Raw genomic sequence first — 19,317 nt, forward strand, 5'->3', positions numbered from 1 at the left:
TTACAGGAAAAAGAACCCAGCATGAATCCTACGAGGAATATAAGAGGACAATAGCATTTAGCCACGCGATTGTACCTGAGCTATCTACTTTTTGCCCCCACCGATCGAGGAAATTGTCGATCTAGTAAGGATCAACTTGTATCAACTGGGACTAGCACCACGGACACGGACCAAAGAGAGAGAGAGAAGATCCTCATGTCTCCATCTTGTGGCTTAATTATCTTTTTTCTTTCGGCGAATATTGCCATTCAACCATGAATCCTGGTTTTTTTTGCGGGTATGATGGGACTATTGTTTTTTTTTTCTGTTTTTTTTTTTAATTTCTTTACTTCATAAGTGAACAACGCACTTGCAGATCTAATGCGAGTGAGCTGTCAAGCCATCCCTCGCTTTTGGGCAATGGTAATCCGTACAGCGCCCTTTATATTCAAGTCCACAGTTCACGGTGAACAAAAAAAAAAGAAGAGCAAAGACTCTGAGTTCCAACGGGTGGCGCCGCGCCCTGACTATCACAGCCGATCTATCGTTTCTGCTAATTTCGTAAATTTAGCGAATATTTGACCAATTTGATCTTTAAGTTTGACCTTTGACCTCTGACCCTTGACCTGACCAATCTCACCATTGTCCTGCAAATGCCTGCAAATGCCTGCAGCTCCAGGCCGTGTTGGCCATGTTAGCCATGTTAGCCATTGTTGATGCCTCGCAAACGACCCTCCTGCAGCGACGTGGTTGGGCCGCTAATTGACAATGTAAGGAGTGCACCTGAGACAACAGCTATCTTAATTTATTCTCGGTCTCTGGTTCAATCAATCAGCGATATTGCAGAATCTCCGCTGGGATCTGCCCCCCTGGCCGATCTGCCTATCGGCTGCCATTTCCAGTTTGGTATGCGGTGTACTCCGTATAACTGTACTCCGTACAATTGTACAATTGTCCCTTCGTATAATTGCACAGTCTTCGCGGGAAACTCGGATGTGATGGAGTGTGACGTGATCAGACTAAAAATTCATGCGCTAGCGTGTTCGCGTTGGCGTTCACATGGCATATGAAGAATTTCAAAATAATAGTCGTTTGATTTGCATATCTTTGCTTTTTCATCCTTGCTTTTTTTCTTATGACTCGGGACTGGAGATGTTGGTTTTATAATTCTGGAGCTCAGAGCTGTCTGCACCCGTAGATAGAACCCTGCACAAGGGGGGATTCCGGGGTAGAGCTATAGTTCTCCAGCATAAGCTCATGAACTTCGCCAAAAATGACTACGGAGTATTCCGTACGGAGTATCCAATTTCATTTTCAGAGAAATCTCAATTAAATCCAAAATCCCTGACTCAACCGAATAATAAATAAAAAAGGATGATGGTAATAGCCAACCTAACTAGTATCTTATGCCCACCATATCACATCTGAAAGCGGTAGCCCCGGAGATCACGTGTGGTTATCAACATCCATCATCGACACGCCAAAACAAATCCCAATTAACCTTGGAATCCATCCTTACTGTACTTGATAATCCATAAATCACACATCCTTCCTCCAACCATGTCCACATTCCTCTCCTCTCTGCGCCCAGCTCTGCGTGTGGCCAACGCCCCCCAGACCGCCCGCGCCTTCAGCTCCTCGCCCGCCCACTCCATCGCCCGCCTGACCCTCACTGGCCGTCTCGGCGGAGATCCCGAGCTCCATGCTACCTCCTCCGGCCAGGAGCTCGTCAAGTACAGCGTTGCTACCACCCACGGCCCCCGCGATAACCGCCAAACGAACTGGTGGCGCGTCACCAACTTCGTCCCCGAGGGCTCCCAGCGCGATTTCGTCCTTGGCTTGCAGAAGGGGTAAGTGGCTGCTCTTCATATTTTGCTAGTTTGTGCGGGACGCAACATTTCTTGCTTGGATTGCGTCTTGTCTGTTGGGTGTGTTTTTTTGCTATATGCCGTTTGGGTCCGACAGGTCTGCGCATGGTCTATGTGGATCGAGAGCTCGAGCTTGCGCTCGCGCTTGAAAGCCGCATGGGGGTCGTGCGGGCCTTTTTCAAACATATGACCTGTGGACTTGGCGGTGAAGCAACGCGCCTGCGGACAGGACATCACTCCTTCAAGTCGTGTTCGTGGTTGAGCAGTAGGGGCTGGATTATGGGACTCTCCTGCTCAATTAGTCCGGTCCATTTGCACTAATGCAGCAACTTGAACTTTATCTTGATGCATATGAGCTAACTTCGTTCCCGCAGAACCCTTGTGTATGTCGAAGGTGATGCCAAGATGGCCACCTGGGAAGATTCCGAGGGCCAGACCCGATCCACTCTGAACATTGTGCAGCGTATGTCGATCATTCTCTTGGATTGCCTTCACTCTCTGGGAACAAGAAAAACTTCAAGGTTCAAGCTAACCCTCGTCTAGGCACTCTCGAGGTCCTCAAGCGACCCGATAACGGCCACTCTGACGAGTCTAACTAAATGCCTTAATCAGGGCTCTGTATCAATCTGAATTTGTTGCTAGTTTCATTTTGGGGCTGGTGGAGTTGAGTGAAACCTCCTTTGCGGTGTGATTATATTGTACGATTATACCCTGAATACACTTCGTTTTGTAGTGGATATATTGATATTGATAACGTGTAGTGTAGTGTATATCCAAGTTTCCTAAACTCGATTTTTACGTTCAAAAAATTGGCTACATAGATTCAACCTATGACTTATCGTGTTATTTGATACAGGCGAAAGCTCAAAAAGTATATGCCAGCCCCGGAGGCTGCCACCAACTACTCGCGGAGTAGCACTACTGCTTCGGCAACTCCTATCTTCCTATAGGTCAAAATTGGAGTACAAGGTTGTTCTCTCGATCACCTAGGTTGAGATAAACCGATTAATAGTTAGCATCCTCCATGTTACTTGTGGTAGCAATCGCAATATATATTAGTCTTACGCATGTAAACTAACAACCATTTACGCAGAAACAGATTCAAACAATTTCATTTTTCATTTTTCATTTTGTACAAAAGCAACCTAGCTCAGTGAATTATTTGTTATGATACTCAAGTAATATTACTCTGATGTACAGCAGAACCCAGACCAACGCAAAGGCAAGATTAAAAAATCGTAACAAGCCATTGCAATCTCATAGAAGAAAGAAGAAGCATCAGACCTGAGCCCTAACCTCACTCTGCTGGCTAATAACCTGCCGCACGTGAATGAAATCCTTATTAAGCTCTGGCGAAGTAGGCTCACTGGACAACTCCCGACTATCACGGTGACTAGCCCAAGCATTAGTGGAAACAGTCTGCAAGGTACCGCCGGGGAGATCATCCAGCAGAGTCCCATCAATATCCTGACGAGTCTGACGTCTGTTAAAGAGAGACCAGGGCAAGCTACTCCATCCTGACTTCTTGGTCGACCTGCCGTCGCTATAACGGGACAAGCGCGAAGATGTACCCTTCTCAAGATCGTTGTATGTGCCATGTGTCGAGACAAAAGTAGCGATGGACTCCTTCTGGCGCGATAACAGCGATTTCGTACGAGATCCGATGCTACCGACGAGGGTAGTTGCTGTTGAGGCATGCCTGGGGGAAGGAGCGGCACTGTGTGTATCTGTTGGTGGCTGTATGCTCGGGAAGCAGTAGCCCAGTCCTAGGTACCAGGAGACTGTGCGGTACATGCGTGTTGCGTCGCGGCCGAACCCGAAGAAGATGAAGATCATGAAGCCTGATGCCACGCAGAGCCAGCGGTCAAAGAACACGGTGCCATCCAGGGGGATCTTTTCGATGGTGTTCCATTTTCCGTTGTGGATTCTGCTCCAGGAGTACTTGTGCCAGGGGAGGGAGAGCACAATGTCGCTGTAGACGAGGTATCCTTGTAGTGGGAGGATACAAACGAGCATTGATAGAGCGAGGAAGAAGAGGCGGAGGAAGCGGGATTTGCTGAGATTGCTGCTGGAGGCGAGGAGAATGTTTGCGAAGTCGCTTCTGTACTTGTGTACGCGGATGAGGACCAGGCCTGGGATATTAAGTTAATGGGGGCTTTTTGGTATGAAGTAAGTTTGATGTATACTTACAGCAATAGTATGCTGCAATGAGGCAGATAATCGGCGACCAGATCCATGCAAAGACGAGACTGACCCAGCTTTCGTCGAAGTTGTTCACACATCCCGAGATGGTAAATAGCATGTATCGGCTCTTCTGCCAGATTATGTGTGTGATCATTGCGGTGATTGGAACAACGATGCAGAACAGAATCTCCATGAACTGATTGCGCCAGCGTTGACCTTTGCTCGGGACTAATGTGGCCCGATCTGTATCCAGTACAATTGCAAGACTTCGAAAGATGCATACTAGGCTTCCTGGGATACCCAGATATCCGGCAGCCATAAACTTGACCTCGATATCGCAGAGACCAGACCCGTCCCACCACGACGCCACATCGTTCGTGGGCCATATGAGAGCATTGATAATGTTGAACAAGTTGAGGAGGATTGACCAGAATATCAGACTGCTCGCAGGGAAATTGCGGTTCTTTCCATGCAAGATTAATGGCGGAATAGCCAGAGCAATGGAGGAAAAAGATAGAACTGGCAGGACCACGGCCTGCGGGTGTCTTTGGTGAATATCCATAACGGCAGTGGATGTAAAATAGAGATTAAAAAAAAGTCGATCACCTGAGCCTCTAGCTCTTCTGCAAATTGATCAAGGAAAAGAAGATGTAGAATGAAAAGAAGAAGAATGGGATGGAACCATCCTCCCTCGATGAAGGTTGTATATCCAGCCAGGGGAGGCAATTGAGCGACGATGTCTTATTGAGATCCGAATAGTGAGAATCAGGAGGTTGATTCACAGCTCAAGACATCATGCCTTGAGTAAAATTGTGTAGTATTCACGAAGAGTGTATGGGCTGCAAAGACACCCGCAGCCGGGGGTACTAGGCCTTGACATGTTTTGCAACAGGCAGATAAACCTATCCATTGGATTAGCTTTGAATTGGACGAAAGAGCTTGCAATAATGAGAATAAAGAAGTTGAAAGAAGTTGAATAAAGAAACATGAGGTCCATAGACTGAGGTGTCGTGGTCGAGCGAATAGTATGAGGCAGCCCAGTCCGGATTTGGGTGTCAATAGACCCGAGGAGGTGGGGGGGCTTTATTCATTTTGATCCGCCTGATATTTTTTGGCGTTGATCTGCGAGGTTAATGATTTATGGATTATTGATCTAGACTGTCTAGTCTTATTCAGATTGACCGGATTGACAAGACTGACAAGATTCTAGATGTGCGAGAGGTGCGAGAGAGTTGATGTATCCAGAGAAGATGATCCTTGACGGCAAACAATACAAATGACGACACTGCAAAGAGAATGTTATGATCTTTCTTTCTCTCTTTCTCTCTCTTTGTGTTATATGTACCTTTAATCTTATAGTATTGTTATTCATATTTGTCTTCAGAACTTTAGTATAACATACTATATACCTAGGTAGGAAATGTCGTTTGTGCCTCAGGCATAAATACGTGGTTTTTGGGTTTAGATCTCTCCTCTCTTCTAGTCTTTTCTTTTCTTTTTTCTAATCATTTCTCGGCTTCTTTATTGCGTAGCTGCCTCAAGAAGAAGTATTCGGGTTATGGAAATGTGCTCGTTAAAACAAGTATATATATATCTAGCCGAACATTTGTTGTAGGAAACCCATAGTTGTAGCGAGATATCACATCAAAATTGATAAAATAAACACCAATAGGGAAACATATAACTGCTACGATAGCAAGTTGATACAACGCTATAAATATGCCTAACGGTTTCCCTAGAATCACCGGCAGATCTTGCCGATGAAATGCATGGCTATCATAGATCACAATCCACCATATACCACAAGGTCTTCGAATGCACCAAGGATGTCTCCCGGGAGGGCGCCTATTGACCGTACTAGTTGCTTCCAACAAATATCCGATCTATCATAACCACCCCTCTCCTCGTCATACAACATTGTATATGAAGTTAGCCTAATTTTTAAAAGTCCTATTTGAGGAAATCATACCCTGTCTGTTAGACTGGGATCACGATTCTTAGAAGGACACCCGACGAATGTCTACAAACAAAATACTTCTAATAGACCGTTATTGCCTTCTATCAGAGAACAAACATAGTATATAGATTCGGAATGACGGGAGAGGCCTCAGGCCAAGGGGCCCCCCACACTAGGGTGGTCAATGCTTAAGGGTACCTGGGGCCCCGGCCCTAGTCTTCGCTTATAAAACATGTTTAATTTTAAAATGTCAGGTACCTAGCTTTCATTACCAAGTCTGCCCTTCGAGTATCTACATGTATTTATATTATATGTGGATATAAATGGCATAGTGGGTTGTATTATAGTGCCGTATATAGTACCTAGGTACCGTGGACAATTACCAGTTTAGGATCTGCGACCCGGCTTGGTCTCATTGCATCATCCGATCTTGGCAATTTACCCCATACTCCGTACAGAGAGACAAACACATTCCTTTTCCTTTCAGAATCAACATGGCTGATTCGCCTATTCAGCGCTCCTTAAGTGCACGTCGCGCCCGTACCTTCGAGGAGAGTCAACGACGGAACTCGACCCTCTCGGACTCGCTTTCAGAGGCTCGCAACTCCATCCGCTCATCAACCGACGACTTGTTTCTACCTCGCGTAGCAAAAGGCCATGATGCAACTCCAGCTGAAGAATCAAATTGGCATTCTGCACCCCTAGGGTTGGCCCTGCTGCCTGCAATTGCGGGCATTTTCTTCCATGAAGGTAGTTCATTCGTCACCGACGTCACATTACTAGTCTTGGCCGCTATATTCCTCAACTGGTCTGTCCGGTTGCCTTGGTATATCTCCCTATATTATTGCCCCTACAATCTCCCCCAAAGGACTAATACTAATCTAAATAACAGGGATTGGTACCGCTCAGCCCAGGCCATCCGACGAGAAGAAACTGGATTCCCAGCGCGCGACGATCCCCAATTCGAGCCTGACGATGACCACGAACCCCAACAGAAAGAAGCAGCAACAGCCATCTCCGAGCTCCAAATTCACGAACTCGCCGCCCTAGCAGCCTGCTTCATATTCCCCATAGTCGGCACCTGTCTCCTCCACGCCATCCGCTCCAGCCTCTCCCGACCCTCCGAGGGCCTAGTATCGAACTACAACCTAACAATCTTCCTCCTAGCCTCCGAAGTCCGCCCAGTCGCCCACCTCCTAAGACTAATCCAAAAACGAACCTTACACCTCCAACGCATCGTATCATCCTCAACAGACCCAATAATCACCCCAACAACCCTGCAAGATCTAATAAAGCGCCTCGAAGAACTCGAAGCCCACGTCGCAGAGACAGCAACCGCCCGTCTCGCAACCCAATCAACCAATAAAGACCCCCACCTCCTCTCCCAAAAAGAACAAGACCAAAAACAACCCGAGGCATCCCCATCCCTCGTCACCAGCGCAGCCCTCGAAACGCGCAAAGCTATCCAGCCTGATATCGAAGCCCTTAATCGCGCCGTCAGGCGCTACGAGAAACGATCCGCCCTCTTCACTCTGCAGACTGATCAGCGCTTCGTGCGTCTCGAGACTCAGGCTGGTGACGCGCTTGCGCTGGCTGCTGCTGCGAAGCGGTCGGCGGAGTCCCGGCGTCCGAACTACGCGCTTGTCCTGCTGGACTGGGCTTGTGCGTGCGTCGTTGTCCCTGCGCAGATTGTGCTGTCGGTTGGTAGTTTGCCTGGGCGCGCCGTTGCGGGGTGTTGGGATGCTGTGAAGCGTATGCTTCCCGGGTGGAAGGTTGTGCCGCACCAGAGATTGAAGTCTAAGTCTGGGTCGAAGGGGAAGGTTGTAGCTGGGCCTGGGGGTCGAGCTGAAGGGGCGGGATCGTCGAGCATGTATCGGCAGAGTGGTGGGCTGGCGCCGCAGCGGCGGTCTGGGGTGAGGAATGGGGATGGGGTGTGATGAGGATATGCATGGAGTTTTTTTCTGGTTTTATTGTTGGCTGAAGATCTTGGGTGGGCCGTGAGCTATTGGTAAAATAGTCATTGGGTAAGGCTGAAGGATCAGTCCACGGGCATACTGGGGTTTATGTATGGGCTTTGTGATCTATCGTAAGTCACTCACTGTAGGATGGGAATATGTATCGACCTTAGTTAAGATACAAGGTTGCTCAACCTGTATCATTAATCTTTATAGGCGAGGAAACGTGAAGATATAGCATTTGTACAGAATTATACACATCAAGACAGCGTGATGCAATCGAACAACTTCAAAAGTCAAGTCTATAGGAATCAAAAACATGACCGGATTTCTAATGAATCTCAGAATAACCGTAGCCAGACCACGAGCCATAGACAACCCTCTCGGCTGTATCAGAAATCAAAATCAAGGCCGACCCCCAGATGGACCTCGATCATCAACTGCAACCATCTTTAAGAATGGCTCAACGATTGATCGCCTCCGCTCTTCAGATATACGACGCTCTTTCTCTTTGGGCGGTAGTGGAGCAGAGGCAGAAATAAGCACGGGTGAAAAGATGGATGCTAAAGCAGTCTCGACTGCTTGCCGGCGTGCTATGGAAGGGTTCTGACTGGTGTAGTCAGGGCTGGTGCCAGCGGATGTGCTCGTGGAGCGATTCTTGCGGCGGAAACTGCCGCTGGTTATGAAGGCAGTGGCGGAAGCAGGAGTAGGAGATTGAGTTTGATCCTGGGTTGTAGTTTCAGCCTGCTTATCTACCGGCTCTTTGTCGACAATGTGCTTTCCTTGTTTGGATAATGGGAGCAACGGTGTACCGGACGATACCGGAGCTACTTCATTGGCGATGCGGGCGAGCATAAAAGTGACAAACGTGAATGACACGCTGTGTGCTGGTGAGTAGGCCAGATGCTCAAGCACCCAGGCCTGGGTTTCTTCCCAGTTTCGGGGAGGGGATTTGCTTTTCTCGCGCGCGACTATCTGCTGCTCCATGTCTTGCCACACTTTCGCGGTGACGATGCCATCTTGGAGTGCGTTGAGGAAAGTGAGGAGGGTTTCAGATAGGACCTCCAACCGATGGAGAGAGGATAACTCAGGAGCAAATATCGAGGTGAGGGACTTGTTTGTGTCGAGGGCTTCACGCACAGTAGTTTGCAGCGCGGCACGCTTCTGTGGGTCCTTTAGAGTCCATGTATCAGGCTGGAATGGCCATGCTCCCCCGGAGAGATCCGTTGTCCATGGAGCTTTATGTTCCTCGGATTCACCATTTGTCATGCTCCACTCTGCGACAGCACGCTCTGTTAGCTCGGAGATCGCCTCAGTCAAACGGAAAAGTTCGCGGGGTGCCGACAAGCGGATTGCCTTGGAACCATCTGTGCTGGATGGATGAGGGGTGTCGGATTCGGCCAAACTTCGAGCACCCGCTTCTGGCATGCGAGTCAACTCGTCGACACTGCAACCGAAGCAGGTGGGTAACCAACGCCCGTGAACAGAGATAAAGTGGTCGCGACCGCCATCGACATGAAGGACTATGATTTCTTCTAGTTTGACCTTTCCAATATTAAGCAACCGGACGTGTTCAATGCTGCGAACGTAAGCCGTGACATCAACATTTGCTACTTCCCCAGGGAGCAGAGTGTGGCTCTCAGACGAAGTAGTCATCGCTTGGCCAGTGTCATGGGCGATGTCTGCAGACTTGCAGACGTGCATAACAAGCCATGAGGGTGGTTGTGCAATGGCCTTGTCGTCAACATTAGGCCGTTCCGCAAATGAAAAAGTAGCTGCGGTGCCACTGGTGTTGGCAATGGTTAAGGACCGATGAGCTGGCACATCGAAGGCAATATCGCCAAAATCGACGGTGTCAGGATCTTTATCTAAGTGTTTTTGGTCGCCATATTTATCCACCACAATGGTAAGATCCGGCCGAGCTTCGTTCTCGGCCTTGTCCAATTCACGGGCCACTTCTTGATGAACCTTTGTTTTGAGTTCGCGATTGACTGCATCAAAACTCAAGGTAAAGACAGAATCCAGAGGCTTGTGGTCCGACGAAAGAATGCCTTGGTGTGACACATAACGGTCCAAGCGGATTGGATCATGGGAAGAGTCAAGCGATGCAACTGTGATTGCATCATCATCATCATCATCAGCGGCTTGATCCTCGTCTGATATGTACTCCTCGCTGTTTACACCGTCTGCATCGGGGTCATATTCAAACAAGACGTTATCATCGGCAACAGCCTTGTCCAGTCCGCTAGCCCTCATCTCCTCGTCCCTCTTTCGGGCCTCCTCCGCTTCCTGGTCGAGCTTCTCATGTCTCAGCTTATCCTGGTGACTGCGAAACAGAATTCGATCACACCAGCTAGGACCCCGCTGCTTCTCGCTCGAATCAAACATGGCCACACTCCCAACATCGTATTTGTACGTCGGTAAGAAAGTGATGTCGCCTTCCCGCCAACCCTTGTGAAAAGCTACTCCTTTTCTCTGCTGGAGTCTGAGTTGATCATGCGGGAGGAGTGAGGAAATTGTCGTTTGAAGAGACGCAGGGTCGTTATGAGGATCAATCTCATCGTCAGTCACAGGGTCGGTAACTAGCTCCGTCTCCTCTTCTTCAGAGGGGGAAGAAGAAGGCGACTCATCATCAGAATCGGCCTCGGAGTTCCCAGAACCGCTTGACGACTGCTTTGCTTGGCGCCTTTTGTCGTACTCATTGTTAGTATGCCGAGTGAGGACTTGGCGCACGTCGTCACCGGAGATATCATCGAGGCGGTAGTTGAGGTCACCAAACCAGAACGTGAAATCTTCATCTCCAATTGTTTCGCCCGAATCACCCGATGATTCATCTTCGGACCAAACTGCGTCGAATCTAGCACGCTGGACAATCTGAGATGAGTCCCAGTTGCGCCGCTCCAAGCTGCCTTTATCTGACCCTGCTGCGAGATGACAGTTGATAAAGACCAAACGGGTCGTTTCGCCCAAGACAAGACGCGTTGCTACGGCGCCCTTGTTTCCCATGTATCCCATCAGCCCCGTGCCGACAGAGGTACTACTGATAGAAGAAATACTGTTTCCAATGGCGGGCGACGCATATATCAGAAGCAACAAGCCGACCAACTGGACTTCGGAGACTAACTGATATCCTTCAGGTAGCGCCTTTTCGACTGCTTCCTTCCAACGCTTGGACGGTGCCAGGTCGACATATGGTCTGAGCGCTTCCGTTGGGGAAGAGATGTCGACCACTTCTTGCAAACCCAAGACGTACAGGTCTATCTCTTCGGGACTGTAGTGAAATGTTCCTTGTTTGTCGCCGTCTGATTTCTGCTGATCATGCTTGTTGGGCGAAGGGGATTCTGGCTCCCGTGCGTAGTTTGTCCCAGAGAACTTCGGGCACACCCCGTCTCCTTGAACAAACCACTTTCCAACATCTTTCTCGGTGCCGGAGATGCCGGCTACATTCCACGTACCGACCTTGACTCGGATAGATCGTCGGCGCGTGTACTCGGCTTTTCTTGCTCTGACCGCACGCGAAAGTGACAAAACGTCGAGTCCTGGGTTCTTAATCTCTTCCGCGTATTCCGACTCGTGGCCCTTGTGATCCGACCCGGCCGGCGATTGAGATTTAGTGCTCATGGTATATGAAGATGTAATAGAATCGGTGAATAAGAAAGCTTCTTCTCTTTGCTTGGGTTATGGTTCGAGGTTCGGTGGGGTAGCAATATGTAGCGTGGTGTATGTATGAGTGTGTGCGCTTGCACGGTTCTTAATTCCGGCTAGGGAAAATAGGCTGTGAGGGTTGTCGCAGTAGAAAAATGAGACGATGACGATTATCATAGGATAAATAGAAAGAATTGAGAGAATCACTTGTATAATGCGACAATGGCTCAGTCATTTCATCAGAGGTTCATCCCACCAAGGTTGAGAAAGGTCGTACAGTCATCACGTAGAATATAGTGAACAAGAAATATGTTGTTGAGACCAATCGGAAAGGAATCAGATATATGCCAGTATCCCAATATCCTACATGAGGGTTAAAAGAGAAGAGGTTCGAGAGTAGAAAGTAGAAAGTAGAGAGAAGCCGGATAAGCGCGAAGGCGGAGCTGCAATGACGATATGGCCCAGCTCCTTCCCATCTTTCACACTTTCCAGTTTCCACAGAAAACATGACTTCACGCAAACCTCGACGACAGAACAATCACAATCCTGTCAACCTCACCGATTATGAATCTGACGCTCCATACTATTCCGACATGCAGCAACAACCTGCACCCCCGCTCCGCTCGAACGAGGAGCTCAACCTCTCCGTTATCCGCCGCCACAAGCCCTCAGTGACCTCCATTCTCTCACTCGCCCCCTACGCAGTGGTCTACATCTTCAGCCCCACCACAAAACAATGGGAAAAGAACGGAGTGGAAGGAACCCTGTTTGTGTGCCAGGAAACACAAGGTGACCTAGGCGAAGAGCGCTACACTGCCTTCGTGCTAAACCGCCGCGGGTTGAACAACTTTGATCTCCCCCTCACCGACGGCGAGAATGTCGAAATTACAGAGGAATATGTGATCCTCAAAGCCGAAGAAAGTGCCGAAGGCGAAGCCGGACAGAATGGCATCGCCGACCCCTTGCACCCGCAAAATGTGCCCAACAACCAGACCGGCACGAAGAACGTGCGCATCTACGGTCTCTGGATCTACTCAGAGCCACCGCCAAACTCCACCGCGGAGAGTCGCATCATAAACGCCCAGATGATTCTCGAGTGCGCTACCCACGCCGGGGAGAGCTCGAAGCTAGCTCGCGAGCGCCTTGAGGCTATGCGCCAGACCAGCTTGCACGCCGCCGCCGCCGCGGCCTCCATACAGGCTGCCCCGATGGAGGAAATACAGGCCGGCGTGCCTATGGGACGTCAGATTTCCCTGAAGGATCTGTTTGGTCAGCAGCGTGCCCAGGACGACGCTTGGAGTGTGCGAGCCCATCATCTGGGCCCTGAGCAGCAGCCTAACTATCAACACATGATGCTTCCTCAAATGCCGCCTCCTACTCCCCCGCCGCAGCCGCAATCCGATGTGCTAGGAGATCTATTCCGGAGGGCAGGACTAGCTCAACAGGGTAATGGGCAGGGGCATTAGAGGAGTGCTGAATAGTTCCTTCGGGGCCCTCAATCATTTGTACATGGCGTCTAGCTTTATGATTTCTTCCTGCATATTTGAATAGCTTTGGGCTTTTTGTCATTCGGATGGGAATGGGCGTGGCGTAGCGTCTCTTGAGATACCCGTTACAATCTGCGTCAATGGCGAAATTCATTGTCTTTATGTAGTTCTTGTCTATTTCTATCCATTGTAAAAGTAATAGCCCCTCCCTTAGATAACAATTTGCCTAATCATCCCCGCAACTTTTTGCGCCATCACATCACTGTGTTCTACACACTGTCAGCAAGGTTACGTATCATAATCAAAGTCGATAAAAGACCACTTACTCAAACAAAAGGCATGTGGCAAACCCTCCTCACAAACAACCATAGTCGGCCCAGCCTGTCCTCCCTTCTGCCCACGCACCGCAACAATATCATCCCTGGTCTGATCAGCTACCCAATGATCATTACGACCAAAGTAGAAAAACAGCTTAGCGATAGGCTCACGTGCCGACGCAGCGCCCCAAACATCATCACTCCATTTGTCCGAAGTGATAGTCCGCATTTCATCGGCAGCCATATGTCTAGCCACCAGGCGAAGAAAGAGATAGTTAGATAAACCCAACCCACAACCAAAAAAAAGAAGTATCACACATACAAAGCTTGCCGTACCCCACCCCGACTCTTCAAAAAAGCACACGTAGCGTCCAATGCATGAACGGGGGGATCACCCATGACCAGCCGAACGACAGATCGAAGAAACGATGTCGGAAGTAGGAATGTAAGTAGTCTTGCGAAGAAACTAACCACCACAGCAAGACGGGGAATGATCGAAAGTAGAGTCTACAGTCGAGTCGAGATTAGCCATGAAACCAAAGAAAACACAGGCATCCGGCAAGAGCTATATGGTATGTACCGTCAATTTCTGTCCTGAAGGCGACGCGGCGATATCCTTGACAGTCGGGAAGAGCATCGCTCCGCCGACGATATCGAAGGTACTTGCGGGACTCGCTTCGCGGTGTCGTCTGAGGATTTCCATGGCGATATATGCGCCAACGGAGTGTCCGATCAGGATGACTTTTTTTCTGGTTCCGGCATCCACGGTATTTTTACTTTCAGCGTTACCGTTGCCATCATCTCCCATCAGGGTAGCGAGCTTTCCCTGAGCAAAGCAGATCTGATCTTCCAGGCTGAGATCAATGACGTTGTTCGGTGACGCTGAGGGCTGCTCGTTGATTTCAAAGCCACCAAGAGAACAACCGTAGATTTGAAATGATGATCGGCTTGTTGAATGTTCCTCTCTTGGCTCGTCTAGATACCTCGCGAGTAGAGAGAGGAATGGGTGGTAGTAGCCGATCAGACCCGGGTTGCCGGAGATGAAGAAGACTGTCGTCTTTTGGTCTGATGGAGAACCTGTGGTGGTTAGAAAGCTATTTGGCGTAATTTCGGATGCCATTTTTTGTTCGGCTTGTATCATTTGATCTGCTGTAGGGCTCTCATGTAGATTTCATCCAGGGTATAGATGGCTGCTGGCTTGTTGGATTGTCTGGACTTGGTTAGTGGTTATCCAGGTAGAGATAAGACGATTGAAGGGAAATAGTTACACGAATCGTACCGTTTGTTATGTATTTTTCGCGTATATGATTACTTTGGGGTGGTTGAATGAATTGCCTGGGATTGATAGGGAGGTGAAGTCGGATTTGGCTGGTGGATCCAAGCACTCTACGCCTAAAGCTACCCATGCTAACCCCGAAGCCACCCAAAAATATGAGAGTTTATTAAAAAAAGGCCCAAGAAAAAAGAAAAGAAACACAGGGAGATACTGCTGGGCTGTATAGGTATTTTGATATGTGGCAGGGCAGATACTGTGCAGGCCGTACGTAGAACACTACAGATAACCCCAACAGGAAAAAAACACCATGAAGATAGCAGGATATATTGCAACGACTCCGTCCGCGGATGCATAGCTCCTCGACTGACCGGCATCTAAGCCCGACCAGGAAAATAAAAAGAATAGACTCCGCAAGGCTAGATCCAATGCATTGCCCAGACGCCATGCCATGTACATCAACATTCAACTAGACGCTAGTTCAGGCCAGAGAACACAAAACCTCATAAAACCAGGTTGGAAACAGGTGAGGAGTACCCTTGAAAAAAGGAAGAGAACAAGAAGAAAGGGCGTCGCCCAAAAAGCAGCAAGAGATGAAATATGGGAAATCCCGCAATCGAGTCTGGTATCTCGGTCATGGAAAAGAAAACATGATTCAAGAAAAAAGCCTGGTTTATGAGGCATAATCATCCACCCTCGTTACCTTGACTGTCGTCGCGATTCTCCTTCTCGTAACTCTCGCTCGTCACCTCCGTGCGAATCGTGTCGGTTTCTGAAATGGGCGGTTTGGCCGTTGATCCAATGTTGATGGCGATTCTCTTAGGCGCGGCGCTGGTGACCCTGTTTAATACACCCGGTGAGGCATTCTTATCTGCCAGTGAGCCGGCAGACAAGCTCTTTTTCCGATTCATGATAAAAGCACTAGAATTGCTACTAGTTGAACTTCTTCGTTTGGGTCCCGCAGTAAGCTTGCTAAGCTCGTCATCGTCTTCTTCCTCGCGGCGACGTTTCTCTGCAAGTCGCTCCGGGGGGGTTTGGGTGGGTGGTGATGATGATGCAGGAACCTCGGTGGAAGTCTCGGTTGGGCTGCCGACTGGCTGTTGTTCTGCCCCTTCGGGTTTGGTGTCCATGATGTCCTCGTCGTCGTCATCTGGGTAGTCAACCAATGGTTTGACAACCGCAGAGACGGCTTCGCTTGAAGGTTCATCCGTAGTAGCCACACGGTCCTGTGTCCACTTTATCTTAATTGGTCAGTCGTTTGCTCAAACAGTCTCAATCCAAAAGGTACCTACCTCATCTTCGTCGTCGGACGTGTTGAAATAATCCTCTTCTGCGGGGTCCATCTCCCTTGCACCCTGCCAGCGCTGGCCACTGAGGGGAATTCTCCGCGGGGCGGTACTGTCATCCTGACTGAATAGTGTCGCGTCGGCCTCCGCTCCGTATCCCTGCATCTGGTCATATCGAAGAATCAGACTCTGGAAGGTATCAACATAAATGATGTTCTCGAGCTTCTCGCGATATTTTTCAACCACATGGAGGATGAAAGGCTTGATGTTTTCCCGCTTGATAAACTCAAAAAGTTCAAGACAGGCCGAGTTGAGCAGGTTGTCGCGAGGCATTGTCTCGTAGACGATGTCGAGAATCAACTCAAAAGTGTTATTGTGTGTCATGAGAGCTTGGTAGAAGGTATCTTGGAGGCTAATCAAGGTGCGGAAGAATTTGAGCGCGACTGTCGTCGGTATTAGCTATAGCTTCTAGGCTAAAAGAAAGGCTAGAAACTTACCTAGTTTGAGGTGTTTCTGGGGTACCCGCAGAAGCTGTGCAACACGAGGCGCGAGAGATTCACTCTGGATAGAGTTACGTGTGCGGAAGAGGTGCTGGCGGACGAAGAAGGTGAGGATATCAACAAGATGCGAGTAGAGAGTGACCTCTTGGAATGTCAAATCATTAACTAGACTCATAGTTAGTAAGATCTTGATCAAAAACAAATCATTTCACCACTTACGGGTGGTGCGATTTGCAAGCTGTTTAAGCGGTTGGAAAAGTCGTTTTGAAGACTCATCGAAATGTTGCTGGACAAATGCATCAGAGAGAAGGTTGGTGCGAACTTTGAAGTAATCGGGTCCAGCCCGACCAAGCGGGTCCTGCATAGGAATCTGAGGATCAAGGAGAACCTTGATAGCATCAGCAATTTGGTTTTTGACACCAAGGTCGGTCTCCACATGAAGAAGATCGATCAAGGTATCTGTGAGTGGTGTCTTTTTCTCGTTGACAGCCTTAAGCATATAACCTCTCATCATGACTGGGTCGTGATCCAACAGAGCCACTAAGATATCAATGCCAGTCGTGCGCATGGCTGGATTCAAATGCTTGACGGCAAATGCTATCACAGCAAACAAGCCATGGCTAATAAAATTGGCGAATAATTGAGCCCGCGACGGTGCCTGCAAGTTCTTCGCAATGCCAGCACACTGGTGAAGAAACTGCACGGCATCATCCTTGCGTCTCTGGTCTGGATTTCTTGGGTCGAAAACGTGGAATAAGTCTCGGAGGAAGGGCCCATTTGCTTGGATATGATTCACAATCTCCATTTGATTGAAGAATATGAGAGAATTGAGCACCGAAAATGTCGGGTCGTCCAGAATCCGAGCCAGAACCACATCTTTCAGATATTGCAGTCTCCATGTACTCCGAATCTTGCGGCGAATGAGCGGGTCCTTGATCGGGACGACTTCCTTGTATCGTGATTTGTCTGCGAGGTATTGTCGGTGGTTTGCCTTATGTGTGGGGAATTCAGGGTCATCTGTTTTCGTCAGTATCCAAAAGCATTGGGGCTTCGGGACAGGGTGAAGCTGGGTAGAGCATACATTCTAGAGCCCCAACCACTCCAAGGATGACATGATCGGCGACGACGGTTTCGATGATGGTGTTGTCATTGAGCAAAATGAGAGATTTCATGATGTTGCACAAACGATGCAAATCGATCAAGCTCTCCAAATCCTCAGCCATTGTCACTAGCGGTACCAATTTGGCGATGTACTCGTCGCGAATGATGTACTTGGATAGCGCATCTCGACCGCCTTGTGTCATGCTCGCAGCTCGTACAATCTGTTCGATTTCGGGGAGGTTTCCAAGTTCGGGGGCCGGTAATACGATGGATTGATAGCTATCGAGGTCGTCGGACAGGGCGTCATCTTGGAAAATAATTAGAGCTGCCAGCTTCCAAACACGCGACAAACCTTACCAGCTGAAGTGAGACTCAAGAGATGTTGTTGGACAGCATTGACAAAGTCCCTTTGATGGGGTTAGTTCATGCGCGCAAAGATTTTTGTTGATTCCTCACCAAATGACTGCACAACCTTCCGCCTCTTGGAAACTCAGTGCCATATCCGTGCCATTTTGCTCCGTCCAAACTATCAAGGTCTCTGAATCGCGTGATACAGTTAGTAAAAAAAAGGACACTAAACAGCGATGGGACGATAATGGCGGGATAGGTACCCTGTTGTTTTTGGTAGCCATCATCCTTGGTGATTCGCGTTTCGAGTAGGACGCGATTGGGTAGGTCTTCGGATTCGACAAATATGCGAGGCTCCTCCTAGTCCAAAGCTATCAGTTACTGATGATGGTGGTGATGCGCTCGGGATTGCGCGCGATGAAACATCGTCGCACGACCCCCAGTGCGCGCACAACACGCGACAACTTACTCCTAAGATCTGACCTGTGCAGAAGCCAGTTCCTCGGTCAAACCAATCATTATCTTTCAGTTCATAAACCTTCACTCGTTTGCGACCGTCGGGCGGTTGTACTTCCAGCGCCATGATCCGGCAGGAACAGGGAAAGGCGTCTCGTCACTCCGGGCCTGATAAAAGTGCACCGGCGCGAGAGGAGAGCCAAAGGGCGGTGGGGGGGAAAAAAGGAATGAACTTTAAACAAGGTTATCGGAAGATTGTGTAGGGGTTTGTTTGGAAAGGGTTTGAAAGGGACGCAAAGAGGGAATGGAGGTGGAGATCCCAATGATGAAAGAGTCTGCGGAGGGGATGACGATCGGGAACAGTCCTGGTCCACCTGACGGCCTCGGCAGGTACTTGGAACTTTTGGACTTTTTTCCCTTTTTTCCCCTTTTAAAGATCTCGGGAGTTTAATAAGAAGCTTCTTTGGAGGATAATGAAGAGAAAGTGGGAACTTTTAGATCTTCTAGAATTCCCTAAGATCCCTGTTCGTCCCTATTTCATCTTTATCTCTACCTAAGGTACCTAAAGTACGGAGTACGGAGAACCTAGGCACCTATTAACAACTTAAGACTATATATGTTTTAGGTACCTAGGACTACCTATGTAGGTACCTAGTATATTGTTCATAACGCAGAAATATGCTATCTTACTAGGAATGCAGCTTATGCTAAAATCTAGATCACTTTATCTTCGTCGTTCTAGTGTTCTTCCATGATCGGCAGAGCTGGGGAATTCACTCTTCAAATGTTCTTCCTCTCAGGGGTCTCGGAATGGCGTCAGTCAATATATCATAAAGTATTTATAACAGCTGAATGTGACTTGTGTGTACAACCATGAATGTAATATAATTTAAGATTCATCTATCAATCTATAAATCTATAAATATTCTCTGCAAGGTGAACTCAACGCATGGATCTCCAC

General features: G+C 48.7%; 7 protein-coding genes across 7 annotated transcripts; 3 read left to right on the plus strand and 4 right to left on the minus strand.

Moving 5' to 3' along the window:
* Positions 1 to 1,539: 1,539 nt before the first annotated feature.
* On the plus strand, positions 1,540 to 2,446 carry PEX2_073360 (single-stranded DNA-binding protein; the record flags this gene model as incomplete). The annotated part of the gene is made up of 3 exons (XM_016744606.1): positions 1,540 to 1,829; positions 2,222 to 2,310; positions 2,391 to 2,446. The coding sequence occupies 3 exons, from the start codon at positions 1,540 to 1,542 to the stop codon at positions 2,444 to 2,446; spliced, it is 435 nt and encodes a 144-aa protein (XP_016600577.1).
* Positions 2,447 to 3,125: 679 nt separating this feature from the next.
* PEX2_073370 (pheromone receptor) lies at positions 3,126 to 4,593 on the minus strand (the record flags this gene model as incomplete). Its single annotated transcript, XM_016744607.1, has 2 exons — positions 3,126 to 3,979; positions 4,038 to 4,593. 2 exons carry the CDS (start codon positions 4,591 to 4,593, stop codon positions 3,126 to 3,128), a joined length of 1,410 nt encoding a protein of 469 aa, XP_016600578.1.
* A 1,889-nt stretch (positions 4,594 to 6,482) lies between these two features.
* PEX2_073380 (uncharacterized protein) lies at positions 6,483 to 7,925 on the plus strand (the record flags this gene model as incomplete). The annotated part of the gene is made up of 2 exons (XM_016744608.1): positions 6,483 to 6,814; positions 6,881 to 7,925. 2 exons carry the CDS (start codon positions 6,483 to 6,485, stop codon positions 7,923 to 7,925), a joined length of 1,377 nt encoding a protein of 458 aa, XP_016600579.1.
* A 423-nt stretch (positions 7,926 to 8,348) lies between these two features.
* PEX2_073390 (phosphatase family protein) lies at positions 8,349 to 11,564 on the minus strand (the record flags this gene model as incomplete). The annotated part of the gene is made up of 1 exon (XM_016744609.1): positions 8,349 to 11,564. The coding sequence occupies one exon, from the start codon at positions 11,562 to 11,564 to the stop codon at positions 8,349 to 8,351; it is 3,216 nt and encodes a 1,071-aa protein (XP_016600580.1).
* A 530-nt stretch (positions 11,565 to 12,094) lies between these two features.
* PEX2_073400 (Dcp1 family protein) lies at positions 12,095 to 13,054 on the plus strand (the record flags this gene model as incomplete). Its single annotated transcript, XM_016744610.1, has 1 exon — positions 12,095 to 13,054. One exon carries the CDS (start codon positions 12,095 to 12,097, stop codon positions 13,052 to 13,054), a length of 960 nt encoding a protein of 319 aa, XP_016600581.1.
* A 231-nt stretch (positions 13,055 to 13,285) lies between these two features.
* On the minus strand, positions 13,286 to 14,512 carry PEX2_073410 (bifunctional triacylglycerol lipase/ester hydrolase; the record flags this gene model as incomplete). The annotated part of the gene is made up of 4 exons (XM_016744611.1): positions 13,286 to 13,344; positions 13,402 to 13,640; positions 13,715 to 13,899; positions 13,973 to 14,512. 4 exons carry the CDS (start codon positions 14,510 to 14,512, stop codon positions 13,286 to 13,288), a joined length of 1,023 nt encoding a protein of 340 aa, XP_016600582.1.
* An 839-nt stretch (positions 14,513 to 15,351) lies between these two features.
* Positions 15,352 to 18,483, minus strand: PEX2_073420 (SMEK family protein; the record flags this gene model as incomplete). The annotated part of the gene is made up of 9 exons (XM_016744612.1): positions 15,352 to 15,906; positions 15,958 to 16,394; positions 16,449 to 16,616; positions 16,671 to 17,468; positions 17,533 to 17,859; positions 17,910 to 17,959; positions 18,009 to 18,090; positions 18,164 to 18,260; positions 18,370 to 18,483. The coding sequence occupies 9 exons, from the start codon at positions 18,481 to 18,483 to the stop codon at positions 15,352 to 15,354; spliced, it is 2,628 nt and encodes an 875-aa protein (XP_016600583.1).
* Between the last annotated feature and the right edge of the window lie 834 nt (positions 18,484 to 19,317).

The sequence above is a fragment of the Penicillium expansum genome, assembly GCF_000769745.1.
Source record: "Penicillium expansum strain MD-8 chromosome Unknown contig254, whole genome shotgun sequence".
NCBI lineage: Eukaryota > Fungi > Ascomycota > Eurotiomycetes > Eurotiales > Aspergillaceae > Penicillium > Penicillium expansum.